This window comes from Arvicanthis niloticus, chromosome 6, assembly GCF_011762505.2.
Source record: "Arvicanthis niloticus isolate mArvNil1 chromosome 6, mArvNil1.pat.X, whole genome shotgun sequence".
Lineage (NCBI taxonomy): Eukaryota > Metazoa > Chordata > Mammalia > Rodentia > Muridae > Arvicanthis > Arvicanthis niloticus.
The window spans coordinates 77,268,582-77,292,853 of record NC_047663.1 but is presented as its reverse complement, the minus strand read 5'-3'; the positions used below and the strand labels follow the sequence as shown (position 1 = coordinate 77,292,853).

Here is a 24,272-nt window from a genome sequence, read left to right as displayed (position 1 = left end):
TTCTTATTATATGTATTATATTACCCTGTCCTCCAACCCCTTTAAAATATCCCCCATGATCCTTTCTAGCTTCATGAGCTAGAAACACACATATGTAATGACTTATAGATACACACCACCTTTTCCATATTCGTGCATCCGATTCCCTTCCCTGACCATTGTGTGTGGTGCAACTATGAACATACCCATGCAGTATCTTCGTGTGTATGGACTTAGTCTTTGAGGTATACATCAAAGATGAGCCACATGACAGTTCTAGCTTCAGTTTTGGAGGAAGGATCCTCCATAGAGATTTTCATAGTAACTGCCCAAGTTCTGTTTCCCTCAGCTGTGAACAAGGGTTCCTACATCCTCCAACCAATTGATTGACTGTGGTCATTTTCTTTCTTGCTGACATCAGCTTAAATTTGAACTTCCCTGATAGCTAAGGACAGTGAACATGTTTTCAAATATTAGGAGTTTGTATTTATTTTGAGAACAATCTAGTCGGTCAATTAGTCCATTTATTGGTTAGATGATTATAGGTAGTTAATATTACAGTTATCTGTGTAGCCCGAGTGTGAATTCCATTTCTGATGCATAGTTGGCAGTCTTTCTTTTTGCATTATGCAGTTAGTGTTTTCACCTAAACACTATGTTTTTTTAGGAAGGTTTGCTGTGTAGAAGCTTCTTAACTTCACCTAATTCTCTTGCTCAATTTAGGGGATTATTGCCTGAACCACTGAAGTCTTAGTCATATAAAATCCTTTCCAGTGCTTGTATCTTGTTTTCTCTCCCAAACGTTTCAAAGTTTCAGCTTTTAACATTAAGGTCTTTGACCTACTTATAATTTACTTCCACACAAGATGACAGATATGAATCTAGTTTCATTCTTATACATGTGAATATACAGTTTTCTTAACACCATTTATTAAAGAGGCTGCCTTTACTCCACTGTACAGTTTTGACAGCTCTGTCAACAATTAGACAGTTAGAGCACTAGAGAGATGGCTCCATGGTTAGAGCACCGCTGCTCTAGAGGTCTTGAGTTCAGTTCTCAGCACCTACATAAAGCATTTCACAACTACCTGTAACTCCTTACTACAGGGAATCTGATTGCTCTCTTCTGACTACAGCAGGCACTGCACTCATATGTGTGATAGGCACATGAGCACACGCACCCACACCCACAGAGAGAGAGAGAGAGAGAGAGAGAGAGAGAGAGAGAGAGAGAGAGAATATCTTTTATTAAAAAAAAAAACAATTGCTTGACCTTTTTCTATGAAAATCAGACTGCTATTGCTGTGTAAGTTTATTTCCAAGTCTCCTGATCCATTTCATTGGTCTACATGTCTGCCTTTCCAGACAATGCCAAGCTGTTGTTGTTACTGTGGCTCTGTAATATCATTTGATTTGGAGCGTTACATTGTCTCTGCCATTGCTCTTTCTGATAAGAATCATTTTAAGTGTTCCAGACCTTTTGTGTGTCCATATGAATTTTAGTTCAAGTAGCATAACTTCATTAAGGTGTGTGTGTGCATGGGTGGATGTGTGGGTGAATGTGCACGTGCATGGTGCATGCATGTGTGTGTGAGTGTGTCTGTGTGTATGTGTGATTTTGGGTAAATATTAAATGTTTCTGTAGGACTTTTTCAAGCACTCTTGGTGTTATTACTCCTCCCTTTTAACCCTCCTGTATTGACTTCCCTCCTAACCCCCAAATAAACCCCACCTCCATATTTCCCCATTTATAGCACTTGAATCTTGCTAGTCCCTTCACTAGCACCCCCTTCCCTGTGCTCCTCTTTAATTTCCTGGTTTCTTCAGTTATTCCAGCTTTTATATATCCATCTGAAGATTTGAAGACAGCAACTACAAGTGAGAATGTGTAACATTTGTTTTTATTTCTCTCAAACTGAAAAGTGCTTGGTTGCCAGTTATTTACTCTCAGGGACTAAGATAGATCATTGCATGATTTCCTGATTTTGAGGGTTTCTGATTAGCGATCTGCTGTTATTCTGGTGTTTTAGTCTCTGAGTTGTTTTTTCTCTTGCAGCTTTTTTTTCCCCTTAGGATTTTATTAAGAAATTTTACTTTTAGTGTGAGGAATATGGGATTTTTGCATGCGAGTCCAGTGCCTGCAGAGATGGCAACGGACACCTGATCCCTTAGAGATTGAGTAGCTAGCAGTTGTGAGCCTGGGTGCTTGGAACTAAACTCAGGTTCTCTCAGAAGTAGTTTGCACCACTAGTATGACACACTTTGCCACTGCATAGTCTCTCTAAGTCTCCCATTACCACTTTTAATGTTTCTTAGCTTTGTATTTTTGGCACATTGACTATATATGGTACAACACAGTTCTCTGATCATATCTGGGGGGGGGGGGGGTTCTAAATGCTTATTTCCTTCCCTAGATTTGGAGATTTTTCTGCTATAATTTTCTCTGACTAGATTATCTTTGCCTTCAGTTTATCTCAGTCTTTCCCTCTGTCACACGTGTTAACCTCTGTGTTCTGGTCATACCCCGCAGTCTGAGAAGGTTGCAGTCATATACATTTATTGATGTTTGAATACAGGGTTTCATCTTTCCTCTCCTGCATCCCTGACATTTTTTTCTGCTGCTAGGTTGAGTCTTTGGGAAATTCTTTCCACTGGGTTTTCATTTTGTTCATAGAGCTTTCATTTCCAGCTTTTTAAAAAAAAAAATCCAATATCTCTTTCCTTTTTTTTATCTAAGTCTTAATTTTCTTCATGAATTTTCCTTCTGTACCATGACTTTCCTCTGTAGAAAAATCCCTGTTGGATTTAGCAGCCTATTTGTATGTCCTTTTAAAGGTTTTTGAAACCAGTGTTTCATCTATTTGGGTATCTTTGAGTCCCATGTGTAATTATGGAGGAGTTGTGTTGTCTTCTTTTTCATGTTTCTTGAATTTCTGTCTAGGAATTTATGCATATCTCTTTGTGCTTGTGTTGGGGAACCTTCCGTCATATTGAGCTCTTGAAGGCTCTATCCTCAGCAACACTCAGGCAGGAGAAAATTAGTTCAGCAGCAGAAGTAGTATCTCAGCATGCAGGGTCTAGAAATATACATACGTTACAGTCCACTGATGACCATAGATCTAAAAGTGACAGTAGCATGGGCTATGGAGTTAAAAATAATTCAGAGTCAGTATGAAAATTGTAAAGAATGTGATGAAGGAGGGAGATGGGAAGAGGAGAGAAGGGAGAAGCCTGACTGAATAGATGGAAAGCAGGGGCATGGGAAAGACTGTTAGAAGTAGGAGAAAAAAAGAGTTGTGAACCAAAACAAAAGAAAATGTTGAAAGTTCTCCCATTAGTGAAAAGTAAGAGGAAGGAAAAAAGAAATTTAAAAGCATTACTTTTTTTGGTTTTTCAAGACAAGGTTTCTCTGTGTAGCCCTGGCTGTCCTGGAACTCACTCTGTAGACCAGGCTGGCCTCGAACTCAGAAATCCGCCTGCCTCTGCCTCCCAAGTGCTGGGATTAAAGGCGTGCGCCACCACTGCCCAGCAAAGCATTACTTTTTAAAAGCCTGTAAGGTAAATCAAAGTATTACTCATCATAGAAGAGGAGAGGGCAAAGAAACAAGGGAGGAACAAAAACACAAATAAATAAGAAAACATATAAATAAAACTTATATTGATGATGGGCTGGAGATATGGGTCAGAGGTTCACAAGGTCAACAGCACTGACTGTTCTTCCAGAGAGTCTGAGTTCAATTCTCAGCAACCACATGGTGGCTCACAACCATCTGTAATGGGATCAGGTGTGTCTGAAGACAATAATGGTATACTCATATGCATAAAATAAATAAATCTTTTTAAAAATAGATCCATGTAAATTAATACAATACAGTAAGTAAAAAACCTGTGCTGAATATATAAAAAAAGAAAAGGGGTGGGTATCATGGTAGCTTCCTTCTAGGCCTTCAAACTAGGGACTGCAAGTGTGTGTAGAGAAAACCAGTTAAACTGTGACCTTGCAGCAATCCTGTAGGACACGTGTCTGATGTTTCCCAGAGCTTTCTTCAGGGGAAGCATTCTCCTTCCTTACATATCAGGGTGTCCACTAGCCACATTTAGGTTTGTATCATATAAGCTAGATATGTTCTGCCATCCTGGGGGTGTCTATTTTAGCTGGGGAAGGCAGGGTTGCCCACATTTATTGAGAAGCAACTAGAGTATAGAGCACCTGCTGCCATATTTTTGGAACTTCAAAGATTGGCGCTCTACAAAACAGGTGGTTTCATAATTTGATCTAACCCCTGACTTCATACTCAGTTATCATCAAACCGAAGGGTAATGCTGAGTAGGTGAGATTTTCCCTCTCTTCATGCTCATCCCCCTGACCTAGCCCCCTGCACAGCATCTGAGCCTTTTTTCATCCATCTTTGGATGTTCCCTAAACTCGGGACCCCAAGGATATATAGGTCAGTCTTCAACATGAAATTCATTCTTGGTATAACATTCAGCTGCTGCCCTCCTCGTTGCAATGTGGCAAAATAGGATTTATCTCTACTGCTAACCCATCTGCTGGAGGAATTTTCTGTCTCACCAAAATGCACTGGCTTTGACTCTCAGGAATGTTGTGGGAATGTCTTGGGAGATAACTTGTAGCTTACATCTGTCTTACCTTTTGGAAGTGGTGTCTGAGTCTCCCCCCTCCACCAGGCTGTGTTACATGCTTCTCCTGGACATGCATCTTGATTCCTTTCACTTCCGTCATGGATTTCTTAAGCTTTTCCACTATCTGTCTTTAGGATGAAGTCTCTTTATCCTTGCTTTTACTTTCTCCTTTACAGACTCACAGAGAACCTGTAATCTGCTGTCTTACCTGGAAGTCCACTGTTTACCTTTCTATCATCCCTTCCCACTTTCTATTATCACTGGGATACTGTTTGTATATTGTGTGCCATGATAGATGATAAAATGGTGTTCAAGGAGATGACATAGCTTGCCCAATGTCCGAGAGCTATAATTGATACACACAGACATGTAAAATCCGGCCTCTCTACTTCCCAAACCTGTGCTCTTAACCATCATAGTTTATCACAGGACTTGCAGGGCCTTCACTTACAAAACCATGCTCCCTGCCTGCAGTGCTACGTCAACCTGCTGTTCTGGTACCAGTTCTTCTGTGGTTTCTCTGGCTCCACCATGATCGATTATTGGCAGATGATATTCTTCAATCTCTTCTTCACATCCTTGCCACCCATCATCTTCGGAATCCTCGATAAAGATGTCTCTGCAGAAACACTCCTGGCATTGCCTGAGTTATACAAGAGTGGCCAGAACTCTGAGGTGAGGAACTCCAGAAGGCATGGGAACATTCTTCAGATTCTCTCTGACCTCTGCATGACCTCTGATCTGACTCTTCCCTGAATGTCAGAGAAAGAGTATTGTGCTACCAGTCAGGAATTCTACTGCCTAGCCACAAATCTTTCACTTACCTCCTATGTGACTTTAGGTGACTCTGGCCTGTTTCAAACATGCAGCTAAAAATGCTAGATAAATCTAGTAAGTGTATTTTAATAACATAATAATTATATCACATCAACTGCCAAAGCTAAAGTGTGGAGTACATAGGATAAGACCCTCCCCCTCCAGGCTGTGAAATGCAGCAATCAAACCTCCAAGACTGGTTACAAGTTCATTTTCTGTTCCTCTAACAAAGCACCAAGGGCTGGGTAATACTACAAAAAAAATTTTATTTAGCTCATAGTTTTGATGCTAAAAGTCCGAGATCAGACAGCTCTGTCTACTCAGCCTTCTAGGTGAAGGCCTCCTCGGGTCCATCACAACATGAAGGTGACATCATGGTGAGAACATATGTGAGAAGGAGAGATCACATGGTGTGACAGGCAGCTAGTGAGATTCATAGGTCAGGATGGTTTTAACAACCTATTGTCATGGGAACTAACGTACTCTGTAAAACCACCATTAATCCAGAAAGCACCTTCTTTCAGTGACTGAACCACTTTCCACTAGGCAACATGTCTTAAACAACACCACACTGAGGACCAAGCTTCCGACATGGGAGCCCTTGGGATACACTCAAATCACGTCCAAACCACCGCTCTTGGTTCGGGGGAGTCCCTATGACTAACAGCTAGTTTTCTCCTCATTAGTAAGGCAAGGAATAAATGCTTCTATTTCACTCTAAGGAAAGCAGAACTAGACCTCAGATTATACAGAGTCTAGAACAAGTTTAATCAAATAAACTTTAGAAGCCTTAGGAAGTCATCGTGTAGGTTTCTATAAAGGCCATACTGAAGCTCTGAATGACTTGAAGACATAACCCAAGTAGTGACAATAGTCAAGGCACAGACAAGGAAGCTATACCGAAGAGATGGGAGCAACAATGATTGCCTCCAAAGGAGTTGTAAAGAAAGAGCTTGGAGACACCTGAGAGTCCAGTTGATGCCTTGGCACCTGGTATGAAGAAGAGCAAAGGTGATGTCTTAGAGCCATTGATTATTTTTCTAGACAGCCAAACAATCAAACCAAGTCCTAACCCAAAAATTTACCCTCCCTGTAGCCATGTTGGCTACATTGTGTGTGTGTGTGTGTGTGTGTGTGTGTGTGTGTGTGTGTGTGTGTGACCTTTTCCTCAAGGTTGAAGAGCGGGTACAAGATGAGAAATATTGTCTCTAAAAGGTTGATCTCTGACTTTTGGGAATATTGATCCTGGTCTATGAATGACCTTTCCATTGCAAATGGCACTTAGTGACTTCAGAACAGCAGTACTAGTGACAGAGCTAACGTATGGTGTTGATAGTGGCATTGACAGCACTTCCTAGATACCAAAGCACAGTGCATTTAGTGCCCATGAACCCCATATTTTATGGGAAAAGAAAACAGTTCTCAGAGAAGATTCATAATTTCCACAAAATTATATGTATGTGGCAAAGATAGAACTTCATTCTTTTGTAGCTAAGATGACAGGTATGCAAAGTACCATATTGTCAAACCCAGTCACACACAATGAAGATATTTGCAAACACCAGAGGCTTGCCAGGATGCTGAGTTACTTATGTGTTCTTACTTGCAGTGCTACAACCTGCCAACGTTCTGGGTTTCCATGGCTGACGCGTTCTACCAGAGCCTCATCTGTTTCTTTATCCCTTACCTGGTAAGTCATATATTCTCATCCTAGACATATAAGTCACATGTGAAACTGGTCTTAGTTATACAAAATCAAGATTAATAGTGTCTTTTTTAGGTACATCATGGCAGAGACTGCAAATTACTAGCTGATTACATCTAACCCAATGTGTTTGAGAAGATAGAACAATTTGTGCAAAGCTTCATTTTTGATAGCTCTTGAAAACCCAAATATTGTCAACACACTTGGTTTTTATCCCTTGTGGAAAAACAGTTCAGAGTTGGTTCATGGCCCTGCTTAGATATGGGATTGTATTGTCAGAGACCATGTTGTCCGACTTCCTCTGCTCTCTCATCTTACTGTGGCGGCCCCTTCTCTGTGCATCCCAGTGTGCTATACTATCGCCATGAAGTTATATCACATCTGTAATTCTTCTGCCTTCGAAAGTGACTATGAAGGTGCCCAGCCTCCCGAAGGGAGGTGGCACCTTTAAACAAGATCCATCCTATGCTTCTTAGCCTCTATAGTTCCTGCCCTGGAGCTGAAAGCATTTATTTTAGTTAAGGTTCCTATTGCTGTGATAAAATACCATGACCAAAATTAACCTGAAGAAGAAAGGGTTTATTCAGCTTGACAGTTCTAGATCACAGTCCATCACTGAGGGAAGTTGGACAGGAACTTGAGGCAGAAACCTAAAGGCGTGAACTGAAGCTGAGGTTACAGAGAAATGCTGCTCACTGGCTTGCTCTTCATTGGTTGGTCAGCTTGCTCTCTCAGAGCATCCGGTACCACCTGCTCAGGAGTAGCACCTTCCCACATCAAACATTAATCAAGTCATTTTCTCAATTAAGATTCTCTCTTCCCAGATATGTCTAGGTTCATGTCAAGTCCACAAAAACCATCACACTGGCCCTCTGTCTAGACTATCATTTCCTTTATCATACACCAGTCTCAGCTGATAAAACCTCATCTGTGCTCCCAGGGGGTCTAGTCCTTACAGCACTCTCTCATCCTCTTAAAGTATACCACCGCCTGCCTTGCCTAAAAGACCACAGTCTCCTTGAAAGTAGACACACATACCCTCGGTAATTATGCCATGCCTGGGAAATGCTCAAGAAAGCCTTTGTGCACCATTCCACCATGCTTTTTCACTTTTATCAAAGAAAACAAGTTCCTAAGCAATTTAATAGCATCTATTTATTCTTACCTTTCAATTTTTTTTTTTGAATCAACCCCATCTTTCACCCTCTCTCTTCACCAAGTTCCTTCCCCTGCCTTGACTCCTGGCTTCATTGTATTGAATGCTAGCCTTAAATCTGGGCATACTCAGAGATGCCTTCTTAACAGTGCCTGTTTGTTCTTCCTCCTTAGACCTACCGAGGTTCAGACATAGACGTCTTTACTTTTGGAACACCAATCAACACCATCTCCCTCACCACTATACTCTTGCACCAGGCAATGGAAATGAAGACATGGGTAAGGATCCCACAGGACATTTAGCTTAAAACTTGTCTTCTTGTTCATTGACTGCACTCAGGTTTCTGAGTTCTTTTACAATAAATAGCTGATCTAGCTCAATAAATTGATTAGTTTCTCACTGTGCCCTTGTACGGCAGTGGAATTGGCATTGTTGGCCTCAGTGTCCAGCCATGCTGACAACACTAACTATCAAACGTAAAGCAATGAGACAGTTGCAAAACCAGAGAGATACTGATAAAAAATTCAGGAGCACTGCAGAGCTAGGAAAGGCGAACCGGAGCACAGCTGAGGCTGTGTACACAGAACTATTACCCATTTAACCACATATCAAGCATTCACAACTATCATATTTTGGTAGCTTAAATCATAAAAGACAGGGTGAGGAGGTGATTCAGAAAGCCGAGGGCCTGAGTTTGATACCCAGTACCTACATTAAAGCCAAATGCGGTGGTGTGTACCTGTAATCCCAAGAAAATGGAGACAGGGAGATCTCTGCAGCAAATAGTTGGCTAGCCCGTCTAACAGAATCAGTGATCTTCCTGTTCAGTGAAAGACCCTGTCCCAAAAAAATAAGATGGAGTTTGAGGAAAACAGACACAAAAATCAACCATAGATAGATAGATAGATAGATAGATAGATAGATAGATAGATAGACAGACCGACAGACAGACAGACAGATAGATAGGAGGCGGGAAAGAGAGAGAGAGAGAGAGCACTTTCACTGAATTTCCCTAGTCAATAACTCTGCCTTTCACAGTCCTACAAGAGAGGAGTCTGGATCTTTTACAGAAGGGGAATCTAGAGCCTCATTTATTGATAGTCCAATTATGTTTACCCTACAAAATAAGCTGTGGAAAATATGGTGTTGACAAGTTCCTGGGATATAGTTATATCAGAAACAGTGAGTGAAGGATAACTTTGATATTAGTAACTGAGCCCAGCTTGAGAAACTTTTCAAACTCCCCAAAATGGAAAAAAAATAGCATTGAAATTGAAGGTACAATCTGTGGAACCCATTCTAGATAAGACAGAATTGGGAAAGAAAGAAAGGGAGGGAGGGAAAGACAGGGAGAGAAAGAGAGAGGAGAGAGAGAGAGAGAGAGAGAGAGAGAGAGAGAGAGAGAGACTACCAAATTGGGAAGTAAAATTGAAAACTCATCTAGAATGACACACAAGTAATTAAAGTTATGGAAAGGTGGCTAGAAAACAATGGCTCAGTGTCCACACTGAGTCACACGGTGGAAAGAATGGGAAAGGGGTAAATAAGCAATATTTGAAAAACTAAACATTCAGAATTAAAATTAGTCAAAATAGATCTCGCTACACCACTTAAATGTGAATAGTAAAACTGTACAAGACCAAAAAAAGGGCACGAAGATGGTCTCAAAATCTGCTAGTGATTAGGGGCCATTCCAGTGTAATTCTTACTGGAGCTTGCCCAGAGGACCAGTAGTTAGTGAAACCAAAGCAAAAGCTGTTCAAAAACAAAGGCTTAATTCTAATCAAAGACCTGGGGGGAAGTAACTGAAGTAGTTCTGTGTGTGCATGGCCCATTAGTGGATATAATTAACCCTTATTTATTTTGCTTTTTAAAATTAATGGCATTCTCAAATAAACTATAAGGTTTATCATTCAGGTTTTTTTTTTTTTTTTAAAAAGGGGTATTTAATTTGTCAAGAATACTCAAGAAACAGTAAGTAAGTGATTTAGGAAAAAAATAGAAATATTTAACTGTGCATTTCTTCCATGGGAATACTTAATTTTTAAGTATGTTTAAGCTCAGCTTAATCACTAAATAGCACATGAAATAAAAAAGAAAATCATGATGAACCTCTTGCTGAGTGACTAAAAAACCATGACAGGGTTTCTTTAAGAGAGTGGCTGCCGGTAGGTCCAAAAAAAAAAAAAAAAAAAAAAAAAATCAGTATGAGAATAAATGTGAGTTCCCCAGAACTCCAGTGAAACTACACTCCAGAATGGCTGACTGGGGGCTGGGGGTACACAGAAACCACAGTAGGGATGGTGGTGGTGGTGGTAGTGATCATTATTGTGTTCAAGCTTAAAAGTTACTAAAACATAGGCAAGATCAACTCAAACAATAAAAACAGCTAAATCCTGTCCCCCAAAACACCAGCTCCAGAGTGATTATGAAGTGAGTTTGGCCAAACTTAACATGCCATTCCTATCATTTACTATTTTTTTTTCATGAACTAGCAAAATAAGAAAAGAGATTTGTCTTAGACTACTTATGCTACCATAACAAAATATCTGTTTACAAACAAAATTTGTAAAAATTAGGACTTTCAGGTTTCTAGAAGGCTGGAAGTCCAAGATGAAGGCACAGACAACTAGCATTAAGGACAGGAAGTTGGAAGGGACTACGGTCTAACTCCTCCATTTCCAAGATGACTTACTTTTGGGGAACGGAGCCAAAACTGGATGCTGAGTTCTTCTATTATAATGGCAGAATGTTCTCCCTCCAGCCTCTTTTATAAATCCTTTCTTTGTCCAGAGGCCTTGTGACTCAATTACTTTCCCAAAACATCCTACCTCCTCTGGTCACACGTAGGGTCTTGAAGGAACACCTTCATTCAATTGACAGTTAAACTTATCCCATGGCTAGAGTGATTCTGAAGCCACATGACCACAGGCAGTCCAAGGATTAAAAAAATAATAATAATAATGCAACTAAAACATTCTGTTTTGGTAAAACTTCTCAATATGTTAAATGTGAAGAAGCACACAAGTTTCTTGTCCTTTTAGCTGTGATTCCTTTGGAGGTTGGATGATCCTTTCAGGAGGGTCACCTAAGACCATTAAAAAACACAGATATTTACATTATGAATCACAAGAGTATCAAAATTATTATAAGTGTGAAGTAGCAACTAAAATAATTTTATGGTTAAGGGTCACCATAACATGAGAAACTGGATTAAAAGGTCGCAGCATTAGGAAGGTTGAGAACCACTGCTCTAGAGGGTGGTTTTTAAAACAATTGAAAGATTTTTAAAGTACCCACAGGCTATGAAAGAATTTCACTCCTAAGTATGCACCCTAAAAATAACAGTAATAAACAATCTTACATGTGTGTAAGGAAACATACAAAAATGTTTGCTGCAGCATTGTTTTTAATTATATATATATATATATATAATTATATATATATAAATATATATATATATTGTGTGCATATGTTTATATGTATATATGTATATATACACACAGATACACATACATATACATATAGACATATAGACATATATATACATATATACATACATACATACATATAAAAAGCCTAAAAGTATATCAATGGTAAAATTCCCAGTGATATTTTTGTACAATCAAACACATGTAGTCCCATTTTAGCAATAAGATATATTAAGCTTACATCTCTGTTTTTATTTTATTTTATTTTATTTTATTTTATTTTATTTTATTTTATTTTATGGGGGTACCAATACCATACATGTAAGTTAAAAGCTGTATTTCAAATGTTGAAGTTAGATCTTTTCCTGAACTGGCAGCATGTGGTGGGATATTTTCCCTAGGCATCTGCAGAGCTAAGCCGGCAGGCTCCACTCAGCCTTGTAATCACAATGACAAACAACCCATTCTCCGTGCTACGCTGTGAGGTTGGATGCTCAGAGGGTCAGGTATAGTCAGAAGCATTTGTAACATACACTATTTTCTACTTACAACAGGTTTATAAGGCATAACTCTGTCATGAGTCAAGAAGCTTCTATGGTTAAAATGAACAAGCTAGAAATATAACAGCTGTGTGCACATGGCTCTCAAGTAGATGTTGAGTGAAAGAAAATGCAGAGTTATTTTAAGTCTGCCTGGGGCTCATAACAAATGCTGTAGATAATGGAGCTTAAACAAGAAAAAAGTTACATATTACCATTCTTGAAGTTAAAAATCCAAAGTCAGCATCCTGGCCCAGGAATTATCTGGGGGAAAGTCTTCATCCCAGGTTGTAGACAGCTGTCTTTTTTCACACATCTCTGGAAGAAAAAGAAAGAGAGGTATCTTTTCTTTTGTGTCTCTTCTTATGAGACCACTAAATCCACTAATGGGGGGCTCCTAAAATACCTGCAAAAATCTCATATTCAAATACTATCAATTGAGAACTAGAACTTCGTTATATAAATTGGGAAGTAGGCACAAATATTCAATCCATAAGCAAAAGGGATCCCTATAGATGATGATGTAAGAATTTATCCATAAACATGGGTGTGTCGACATGTACAAAACATTCCTAAAAATGATGAACACTGAAATTTAAGCTCAAGAATAAAGATAGGCAGGCCCTTTACCAAGAGACATGTTGTTACCTTAATTTTATCTTCGTATGCTTGAAACGTTCATGTCAAACTCTACTGTCTAGGATGTTCTTCTCCATTACACTTCTTTTAAACAGAATTTTCCAAGTGGAGTCAGTTTTTACAACCCAGCTAGGCAGAGCTTGATGCATTATCTGTTCATTTTGTGAGTGTTTGATATGTGTATGCCTCTTTTAAGTGGTTTAAAACAAAGGTCAACTAAACTGTGTGCATTTTGCTGCTCCATAACTTAATATTATAACCTCCAACAGGATCTTCTTTGTCCCTTCCACAGACTGTCCTCCATGGCCTTGTCCTCCTTGGCAGCTTCTTGATGTACTTCGTGGTTTCCTTAATATACAACGCCACTTGTGTCACCTGCAACAGCCCCACCAATCCCTACTTGGTGATGGAAAGGCAGCTCTCAGACCCCACGTTCTACCTCATCTGCCTCCTCACACCAGTTGTGGCTCTCCTACCAAGGTTTGAGCTCTTGGGCAATGTCTTTTAAAATCCCCAGTCTCCCCTAAGTTCGCATACTGCAAGTGTATTAGATTCTGTGAAGAAACTCCTGGCAAAATTAACTTAAGGATAGAGGGCTTTGTTTCAGCTCACAGCTTGAAGGTAAAAATCTATTGTGGAGGCTGTCACATTGCGCCCATGCCCAGAAAGCAGAGAGACATGACGACTGGTTCTCAGCTTACTTTCTATGCATAGCCCAGGACCCCAGTCCACACTGAAGATGGCTCTTTTCTCCTTTACTCAACTTTTCTAGAAACACACACACAGATATACCCAGATGTGTGTTTCCATAACGCTTCTAAATCAGTCAAGTTCACCAGGGCCTTGAGATTGTTATTCAGAGACGAGGTGCTAGGATAAAAGAACAGTAAGCCAGAGGGTAAATAACATGGTCTTGGGTCCCAGGTCAGCCATAGAGAAGCAAAATGTCCTCCGCTATGACATATGTAATGTGGGAGTGACTGTTTTACCTCCCTGGCTTACAAATGTTGTTGTGTGGTAAGGGAATATTTTTTTTCAAGCTCGATAATCTTTTTCTATTAGTTGGGGAGTCTTGCACGTCAGTGGCTGTAGGAAAGGCAGCCGTCCCAGCAAGCTACATGCAGTGCACACATGGGGACAAGGAACTTCCTGTCATCGCAGGAAAGAATTGTGAAGCAGAACTTCAGATTTCTCTCAGAAATTTATAATTTTTTTCATGAAGTAGCCAACATTTCATTATCACTTAAGTTTAAAACACATGTATAATACTTTTTAAAGGCTCTGTTTTCCAGATAAATCATTCATACTTGCATACTATTTCCTGACACTTCCCACCTAAAATCTTCTGCTTTCACATTTTTCAAAGAAAATACCAGCAATCACAATGCTTCTCTCTGTGGAGCTCATGTCTGATACACACTGTATAGCCTCAAAGCTGGAAAGAAGTCCACGAGCCCAGTGTTCCTCATTAGAAAAAATGATTGGAGCCAGAGTCTTCCTAGGCTACAGCAGCATCTTGACAAAAGCCATTGAAACACATGCAAGGACTGTTGGCACACATGGAGAGAACAGGAGTACATCAGGTTGATGGCTTGCTGAACAGATGAGGGATGAGTTAGGGAAATGTCAGCAAGTATGTGCTTAATAGTGACCAGGGTATACAGGCCAAAGCTTTGCTTAAGTTTTCACCACAAAGTTGAATTCTCATTCAATTCTATTTACTAAGGTCAAAGGGATTCCGTCTGATAATGAAGGGATTATTTGAATAGTTATGAGGACTCCTGACTTACAACTTGGACATAATTCTTGCTTGTTTATATAAATCCACACGATAGATTGTTTGCTGTAGAAAACTGCTCCTGGCTTAAAGTTGAAAGTCACATTACTCATAATGGGAATTGATCTTCTTCGCCAATCTTATGAAAATAGACCACTAACCTTAGTCTAGTTAATCCACCCAGGTCAAAAGGACATTACAAATTCCCTTCAACTAGAGCATAGATGTGTGCAAACTATTTTACAGATTTAAAAACAAAATAACATACCAAGCTTAAGCCCTAGTGCATATTCGCTTAATCCTTTTAATTAGTTGTAGAAAATTCTAACAGTCTTTGGGTCTTCTGCTCTTGACTTATTTTTTTGCAGGTTGTATTTATGTATATATTTATATTCCTAATATAATATATATTATATGTATATGTAATATATAATATATTATATGTATATATAACATATAACATTATATATATGTTACATATTATATACAATATATTATAATATGTATAATATATTTCATATATATACATATATATATATAATATGTATATGTAACAACATGTAATGAAAATAAGGCCATGAACTTGAAAGAGAACAAGAAAAGATACTGGGACAGTTTGAGGGAGGAAAGAGACAGGGGAAATTATATACTCTCAAAAATAAAAGGAATAATTCTGACCTAGAATATAGGTCAGATGGGCTAAAGAAGGGGTCCAACATGACCTATGCTTAGAATCTTTTCCAACTTCTCTTTCATTCCTTTACAACTCACACCCTAGATACAGTGAGTGGCAAGCCTTCATCCCAGGCTCTCTGATCTCCTACTTTTATATTTTCCCCATGGATACAAAACTCACTGTTCTGAACTGAAAATTCTTTCACAGATGCTTCCCAACACAGGCCACTCATTGATTCCAGCTACATTTCTCTGGCTCATTCATCAACTGCACACAGTCTAACAAAAGCACAGAGAGAGCACCTATTACTTTACTCATGTTTCACCCTCCAAAACCAGTCTCTCCCCAGAGTTCCCTTCAGCGAATGCCAGGGCCCAGGTTGTCCTCTAGCCATATCCTTGGCCTCCCTTAGTGCTGCAGCCCGAGCTGCCCTATGTTGGGTGCCAAAAATGTTGAGAACTGCACTACCACACGTTTGGGGGCCAAAATCTCTCGGACCGTTCTGTCAATGTTGGAACCCGTACTGCCAAAGGCCTTGGGGGCTAAACTGTTAGAGCCCGCACTGCCCCAGGTTGCTCTGGTCCACGGGTCGGGGTTCAGCAAGAGAGAGAATGAGGACTGGACAGGAAGAATGGAGACCAGACAGAGTGTGATTCAATCCCATTTATTCTTCATGCTCTCTTCCCAGTCCAAGTCCCAAGTCTTGAGTTCCTAGTCCCTAGTTTCTAGTCCCTAGTGCCTCCAAGTTCCAAGTTACTTCTTCCAAGTGCTAAGTGCCTAAAGTCTAATAACTAACTCCAAGTTGTACTCCAAATTGTACTCTCTAACCTAATTCCTAGTTCCAAGTTGTACTGAACTCTTCTGTCTGCCTCTTGCCTTTTATATGTCTCACTTCTAAGCCATGCCTCTAAGTCACGCCTTTAAGTCATACCCTTAGGCCTTGTCTCTAAATCTGATCTCTAAGTCATGCCCTTAAGTCTGGCTCTAAATCACAGCTTTAAGTCTCACACACCCAAGGGAAGATCCTGGGTATCTAAAGCAAGATGTTATCAGAGTGTGCTCAGCTGTTGTAGGCTGATGTAATCAAGTCTCTTGTCAGGGTATATGGCTCAAGATGGCTGCAAGTATGATAGCCGCCTTCTGTTGGCTCCCCACACCTTAGGGCTGCATATCCTTAGTTTACACAGCAACAAGTCAATACTTCTACCTGTGGTATTTTTCTCAGATGCATCTGCATCATAAAGCTGCCCCCATAAACAGGCTACTTCCCTGACACCCCAAATTATACAATTGGTCTCCTCTTGGTTCTTTTCTCACTATCTATTAGTAATATATCAAAGTCTGGTCTAGTCATGTGTTTGTCAGTTAACAACATTTTCCCTAGGCCTTCGTAATAAAATACAAAATGCGAACCACAGCCCACAGTCTTTGCCTGCTCTAGTCATCCTCTTCCTATCCATGATCTGTCACTCTCACACGTCAGCTAGTTTGCCTCAGTGTCTCAAACCACACCCCACCCCTGAGCTTGACTGTACAAAAACCTCAGTCCTTGGCCCAAGCGCTTCTTTGAGGATGGTATTCAGATGAGACCAAGTATTTAAGCCTTCTCTCCATCAGCAACTGCATTCTTATACAACAGGAAAGTAGGAGTTCTCTCTTGTCTAAAGCTTAATCCTATAGGACCCTGACTGCTGTGGGAACTTAACACATATTTGTTGACTGGAGGGTGGAGGAGAAAGACAGTGTCCTGGGGGAGAGATGTGACTAGGGAAACTTCAGTCTCCAGACAAGAAATCCAATCTTTCCTGAAGCATATGCTTGGCCCCTGTATCTACTACACTCTTGAGAAAACTCTTGGCCCCTATGGGTTCACCAAGCAACTTTGAAACACAATAATGAAAGACTCTCTCTTAAGAGACTTTCAAATTAACATTCTAAATCTCCTCCAGGCCAAGTGGGCTGCTTCTTAGGTAATACTTGGAAAAGGGAATGTGGGTGGACTTTGACACAAGATAACATACACTTATTCTCACCCTTCCACTTGGGTAAATTTGGATCCAGAAGATGAATTTAGAGTCTCCCTCAGGCTACATGCAGCTTAGCAGAAAGAAGACAAGTCAGGGTGAGCTACAGAGGTCTCAGACCTTTTCAGGAGACCTTGGCAATCTCTACTCAGCACCTAGGGGTGTCAGTTTCCCTACTGGGCAAAGACTAATTATATAAATAAAGTTCAATAAAAAATACTGGTGTGTGTACAGTAAACTAGAGACTAGCCTGTAGATCCAGAGTGCTTGGGTCTGGCCATAACTTGGCATCAGATAAACTGCTGGATTAATTTCCACATCAATATACAAAAAGAATCAAAAGTATAGTTGTGCATTGTACAGACACACTAAGAAATGAAAACCACAGCATCAGACAATTTCATTATAGTACAAATGTCACAAAATCTGTTCACATCAGTTGGCAATGTCCCCAGGTGCTGGGAGCATGTGTGCCCTATCATGAACAGAGAGAGCCTCCTGGTCCTCAACTGTACCAAGCACATGGATTTTTTGAGAGAATAGAGTCAGTACTCAGCAAAGCATTTCATGCAGTCCTGATACAGAATAGGCATTAACTGTTATGTGTTGCTGGTGTTACCATGCTGCTTCTTCCTACAGAGGCAGCCACCGTTAGCTTTGAGAGGGGTCACTCAGAGTCCAATAAAGATGATCTCTGTAGAGTTAAATTCTAAGACCCCTTTCAATGCTGAAATTTTAAGAAGTCAACAACTGTTAAGGAAAGTATCAGCTTAGGACCCCCAAGACCAAGTTCTCAGCACAAAGGAGATTTGTTTGTCCCACAGGGACAGAGGGCAGGGAATAAGAGATAAAGACAGAAAATCTGAGGATGGGAGAGAAGAGGAAGGAAACAAGGAGGGGTGAAATATTTATCCTGGAATGGGACTGCCTCTGGATAGAGAGGAAGCAGACTTGGTGCAAAGGAAAATGGTCCTATGGTGGTTTATAAACGTACAAAGGGAATGTTAGAAGGGGATATTTCATTTTAATTGGGCATGTTAATTAGATGAGCCACAGGAAGCTTTTGATTGCTAGACTTCAACACTTTGATAGCTGGACTTTGGTAATCAGCCTCAGAAGGAGGAAGTAGCCAAATAAGAGAACAGACCTTGGTGACTAGCTTATGAAATGTAATCTAATGAGTTTTAACAAGACAGAGGGAATGTGGGAGAAGGGCAAGTCCTGCCAGAGTCATGCTCACCATGGTCCAGGTGGCCAGAGTCCCTTTGAAAGACTACGAAAATCACTGAAGGAAGACTCTAGACTCAGATAGTATGCAAAGACAAAGAACATTTATTCTGCAGAGATTATCAGCTTCCAGGGTCAGCCATTCTCTAAAATGGCAACCCCAGACAAAGGTGGGCAGACCTTCTTATAGGGAACTAGGGGAATACATTAGAAGGATTAAATAATCTCTAATGTGATTGGTAGTGGAGAAAGTGGTGACATTAGTATAACTTTGATTAGCTACTATGTTAGTTCTTCTATATTGAGAGAGTGGTTAGGTAGTCTAGAATTGTATTGTGCTGAGGAGGTCACAGGGATCAGCTTCTGATTAATTTGTGCTAGGTGGTCAGTGGTCTGCATTCCTGGGCCATGAATGTTTAACTATAGGGTGAGATAGGTCTGCCCAGCACAGATGACCCATCCTGGGTCAGATATTTTCCCATTTCTGTGATTATCCCCAGGCTATTTTTTGAAAAAGGATTTTATGACCTTATTTTGGATTTTATTGTCTGTTCCTGGAGGTGGTATCTTATGGCCTAGTTTTGGGGACTTATGGTCTGTTCCTGGAGCTGGTACCTTACGGCCTTCTTTTTCAAAATCAGACCTGATCCTTAAGTGGAGACCAATGGGATTTATGTTGTCCTTTTACCTTTAACAACAATTCAAAATCTGACTCTGTTTCTCCCCTTTTCCTTCCTACTAGGTATTTTCTCCTGTCTCTAGAAGGGACATACGGGAAGTCTCTAATCTCAAAAGCCCAGAAAATTGACAAGCTGCCCACAGACAAAAGAAACCTTGAAATCCAGAACTGGAGAAGCAAACAGAGGCCTGCCCCTGCCTCTGCTTCTGCCTCAGCTCCTGCTACTGGCACTGTCCACACTCAGCCCCCATGCCATCCAGTACCATCTGAAGCCCAGCAGGACTTTGGAGCCAGTACCTCAAAGAGCTCTAGCCCTCCCAGACAGAAGTGTGTTGAAGACTGGGTTCTCCAGGGTCCAAGATGCAGCAAAGAGCATTCTAGGGATGACACATGCTCAGGAGATATCTTGGCTAAACTTTCCTCTGGGGAATGCCTTCTGGACCCAAACAGGACAGTGGCTTCCACAGCCTATTCCAGGGGTCAGAAGGATGTGTCTCGGCACTCAAGAAAAGGCAGCCATCGCAGATCTCAGAGTTCACTGACCATATGAAGGGCTACAGAAATCAGAGATGGATACAAACTCAGAAGAGACCACCCAATCACTGAGCAAGTGATCCAGTTCCCTTTCCTCTCTGTAGAGGAATGACCAACAGTTTTATCAATTTTCCTCACCAGGGCTGACTACCTTCAGGAAATGCTGGCCCCAACAGGTTTAAGGAAAACTTGACTGTCAGGCTAGTTGACTCTGGCTTTATTCCTACTTCCTAGAAGCATATCTTTAAAAAGATAGTCTAGATGCAGATATGGTTTTGTTGCATTGTGTTTTCATAGCCCGAGCTGGTCCTTATGTCCTTCTAAGTAAAGCCTATGACCCAATGCAACTGGGCAGTAAGTATTCACGATCCCAACCAGTATTATAGACCTTGGGAATATATCAGAAAGTGGAAGTTACTAGGTGTGTCAAACCATCACTTCACCCCAAGAGTTCCTTTCAGAAGAGACCTGCACACCCAAGGACTTCATCTCAAGATCATTACAGAACCATCTCCTTCATGCACAGAGTTGGCTCTGCTTCTTTCGTCTACTCCATTGGTTCTCATCCTTCCTAATGATATAACCCTTTAATACAGTTCTTCATGTTCTGGTGACCCCCAACCATACAATTATTTTGTTGCTACTTCATAACTAATTTTCCTACTGATATGAATTATAAGGTAAATATCTGATATGCAACCCCCAGGTTGAGAACCACTGCTCTAAGCCAAAGATGAAAATGGAAATCACATGCAGTACAACAGATACTACCTAAGGCTGTGGGGTTGAAACTCATGTAAGTAGCAGGAAGAATACACATACTAAAGGTTTTCCACTAATGGACCACAGGTCTCACCATCTAAGGAATATTCCTAAATGATATGGCATTCTCCTTATCCAACTACTTAGTTATTTTGAAATGAAACTACCCATCCTCATTCAGCACTTTCAATGGGAAAATTCAGAGGTGAGATCTTAACACAGCTTCACTCAGGAAGAGACTCACATGACAGAGCAACTATGAATACAAAATGACATCTTCAAGTTTAAAACCTACACTAATCAGCTTATTCAAGAATGTCATGGCCATTGCTGACCCAATGATTCAGCTAAGTTAATCAGTCATGGGAAAGGAATTACATGTACTTCATATCCCTATAAATTGTAAATGCTAAAAAAAAAAGTTAAAGAACTCAAAGAACTATTTCTCTTAAAGGCTGTCAAAAGAATCTAGGTCTGCTATGGCTTATTCCAAGTCTTCGGAGTTAAGTCAAGGAGTGTTCTTTGCCCTAGTCTCCCTAAGACAGTGCCTATGCATTGGACCAAAAAAACATCCAAGGAGAACCAAACCAGTGCATTAAACCTTTGTACCCAAGTCATCACCACCAGTCATGAGTTGGCTTGTCACTTAAGTAATTTCTCAACAATGACACTCACCAAGAGATCCACAATCAAGATGGCAAATTGGCAGAGTGAGCTGACTCCTGGTCCATCCTAGTGAAAAACAAAAACCAGAGAAGCTACTGGGAGAACCATCCTAAAGCTATACTTTGTAATGATGCCAGCATAAACCAGAAAGTGGAGAGGGGGATGCGAATATCCTACAGAAGAACTGATACAGTCATGCAAAAGATAGGGGATGGGCAATCCTACCAATCAGGTATAAGTTGTTTCAAGTGAAAAGATGCACCAAAACTTGGATCTCACCCCATCCCAAACCCAACCCCTCTTTCCCTATGAGACTCCCTGCCTGCTGCCAGTAGTCAGAAATCCCAGTAGTACATCCTAAAAAAAATAATGGAGCATTGGCCCCAGTAGATTGAAGTTTAACTGTTTGCTCTTTTGATGAAGTTTAAAGGACCTTGAAGCAGGTCACCATGCTTGCAAATTAAGTTTAAGCAGCTCTACCTCCTGGCAGAAGGACTGAATCCAAAGTACATGCAGTGCACTTTGAAGCTTTCAGAAGCATGGGCAGTCCATAGTAGTCCACAGAGACAGTCTCACTCCAGAAGGAAAAGAGGGAATAGGAAAGCCAGAAGAAAATGCAACAACCCAGCTCTTACTGAAACCCATGCTCTGTCCAGCACTCTGATGCTGCTTGATTTCTTGCCTGATCAACAAACTCCATTTGCCTGTGATGGTCCCATTTTTACCGTTTCCCACATGCTGGGGAACCTGGACCAATCTGCTCATAGGTGGTGACTTACTCTTGCCATTCTTCATGAACCAAACCACCTGTGTGACTGTCTGATGTGCCACCTCACTCAGAGGGAAGCTCTAACATTCCCTCCATAAATGTAATGCTAGTGACTGTAAGTAGTACATGTTATATGTGTATAATCTTTTTACTGATAGACTGGAAACATGTCATCATTTTTTAGAAAGAAAAATAAACTTGGTTTTTCCACAGTTTCCTACCAATCTGAAACTCTTATTATTCTGCCCATACATTATCATTACATATCATGAATATTTATTCATTCTTCCTTCTTTGCATTCACTGATGTATTGATACAAGGAACTTCAGCAAGTCCCTACTAGATAATTTTTAGTGCAGCTTGGGCCTGCCCTCAGTTGTACCTACCTTCCCAGGGTTCAGGGCATTAGGGATACTTGGCCCAGTGTGAGAAAGGAGCATAAACTACATCTCTGGGCTGCAAGAATTGGAAGCAGCACATACAACACATGCATTCAGGAAATCTAACTCAACTACTTTTCTTTTGTGAACCTAGCACACACCCAAAACCTAGGCTGACTTAGGCATCTCTTTTCATCATCCATTGTCATTGTGAGTGCTGACAGCACAAACATGAGGGTATGAGTGCAAATCCCTAGTGCCTACATAAAAATCTATGTGTAGTGAGATGCACTTGTAACCCTGACACTATGGCAGAGCTGTGAGCTGGACAGAAAGGAGAGAATCTCTGGGATTTGGTGGTTGCAAATCCAAGGCAAAGAATGATATCCAATCTTCTCTGTCTTCCATGTGCACAAATACCACACATCAGACACATGCACACACAGACACACACACACACACACACACACACACACATACACATGCATGAGGGGGGAGAGAGAGACAGAGACAAAGACAGAGAGCAGAGTAAAGTGATCAGTGTGACTAGAACTCAGACAATGGTCTGGGATTATGTTGTCCTAAAAACTACTCTATTGGGTTACTTTAGTGTATGCTAGACCTCGTGCATCACCATCTAACACCACAGCAACCCTGCAGGGTAAAGACTTACCTAGCCTGGCCCAATAGCTTCGACTGCATCCCCACTACCTCCAAGCTCCATGCATTGGCCTCGCCCTTACGTTGCCTGATGTCGATGGAGCTCACATGTATCTGGGACCCCAGCTGAAGAACTGGTATCTTCCTTCCTGCATGGACCTCTCATCATCGAAGAGGCCAGATAGTTTCATGGCTTTGTCACGTGGTTTCAGAATTGTAAGAGGGAGATGGGGTTGAATGACATTGTGAGATCTATGCTAAGAACTTGTACACTTGCTGACCACCAGGTTCCATGGAAGCAAGTTGCTTGTTTCAAAAAAAATACTCTCTATCTTTTCATGAGAGGCACTGCAAAGAAACTCAATGCCATTTGCAGTTATCCATCCCCACCTCGTAGAGGAAGACAGTGGGGTAAAAGGAAGTCACATAAAGACACAACAGACCCATGGTTAGCAAGTGGTCAGGTGGTATTCTAACCCTGGGAGTTTGAAAGCAATGGCTGTGTGCTGAGCCAGAGATGCACAACTCAAGGTAAGACTGGAGGCAGGTAGGCACCAAAACCAGATGACATTCTCTTGAGAAGCAGAGTTTCACAATGGTGAGGGTGCCCTAACTTCATCCCAAATCTGGCACAAGCTAGCAATGTGGCCTAAAGGCACATTGTACGCAACGTGTTCAAGCCGGGCTGCAGCCCAAACAAAAACAAATATAATAGCATCACTTAACGGGAACCTGAGCTAATCCTTACACTGTTATAAAATATCTCCCCTGAAGTCCTCCCCTGACTCCAAACTGAGCACCATGTCAGACTGATCCCTGTGGAACCCCTTCCACTGGAAGCTTTCTGGTGCCACCTAGCAGGATGTAAAGAGGTACTGCACTGAGTGGGGGATGGCTTCAGGCATTGGAAGCCTGTTGAGGACAATGAGTTGGCCTGGAGCTAAGAACTGGAGGCCAGATTTCAAGTGTTGGTATTGTGGTTTCTACGGTGACCCTAAACAAATTCTTTCAGGAGTTTTTCCCTGAAACTATTCATCCCAGTTTCCCCAACCTCTCAAAGTTGGGCCCTTAATTGATGCTAGTAGCTGTTGGGGGAGGCTGGTTATGGTGTAGGAATGTTCGCAGATGGATCCCAAGCCTGTGGTCTACTGTCTGTGCAACTGTATGAGTCTGTATCTCATGCACACATAAGCACAGAGAATGGAAAA

General features: G+C 41.0%; 1 protein-coding gene across 3 annotated transcripts in view; it reads left to right on the top strand.

Moving 5' to 3' along the window:
- Positions 1-22,240, top strand: part of Atp10b (ATPase phospholipid transporting 10B (putative)) — a 281,854-nt gene extending 259,614 nt beyond the window's left edge. For all 3 annotated transcript variants that reach the window (XM_034506566.2, XM_076937027.1, XM_076937028.1), the window contains 5 exons: positions 5,098-5,298; positions 7,049-7,129; positions 8,474-8,578; positions 13,202-13,389; positions 19,356-22,240. In XM_034506566.2, the coding sequence (XP_034362457.1) occupies positions 5,098-5,298; positions 7,049-7,129; positions 8,474-8,578; positions 13,202-13,389; positions 19,356-19,842 (1,062 nt within the window). In that variant the 3' untranslated portion in view covers positions 19,843-22,240. The remainder of the gene's footprint in view (positions 1-5,097; positions 5,299-7,048; positions 7,130-8,473; positions 8,579-13,201; positions 13,390-19,355) is intronic.
- The last annotated feature ends 2,032 nt before the right edge of the window (positions 22,241-24,272 follow it).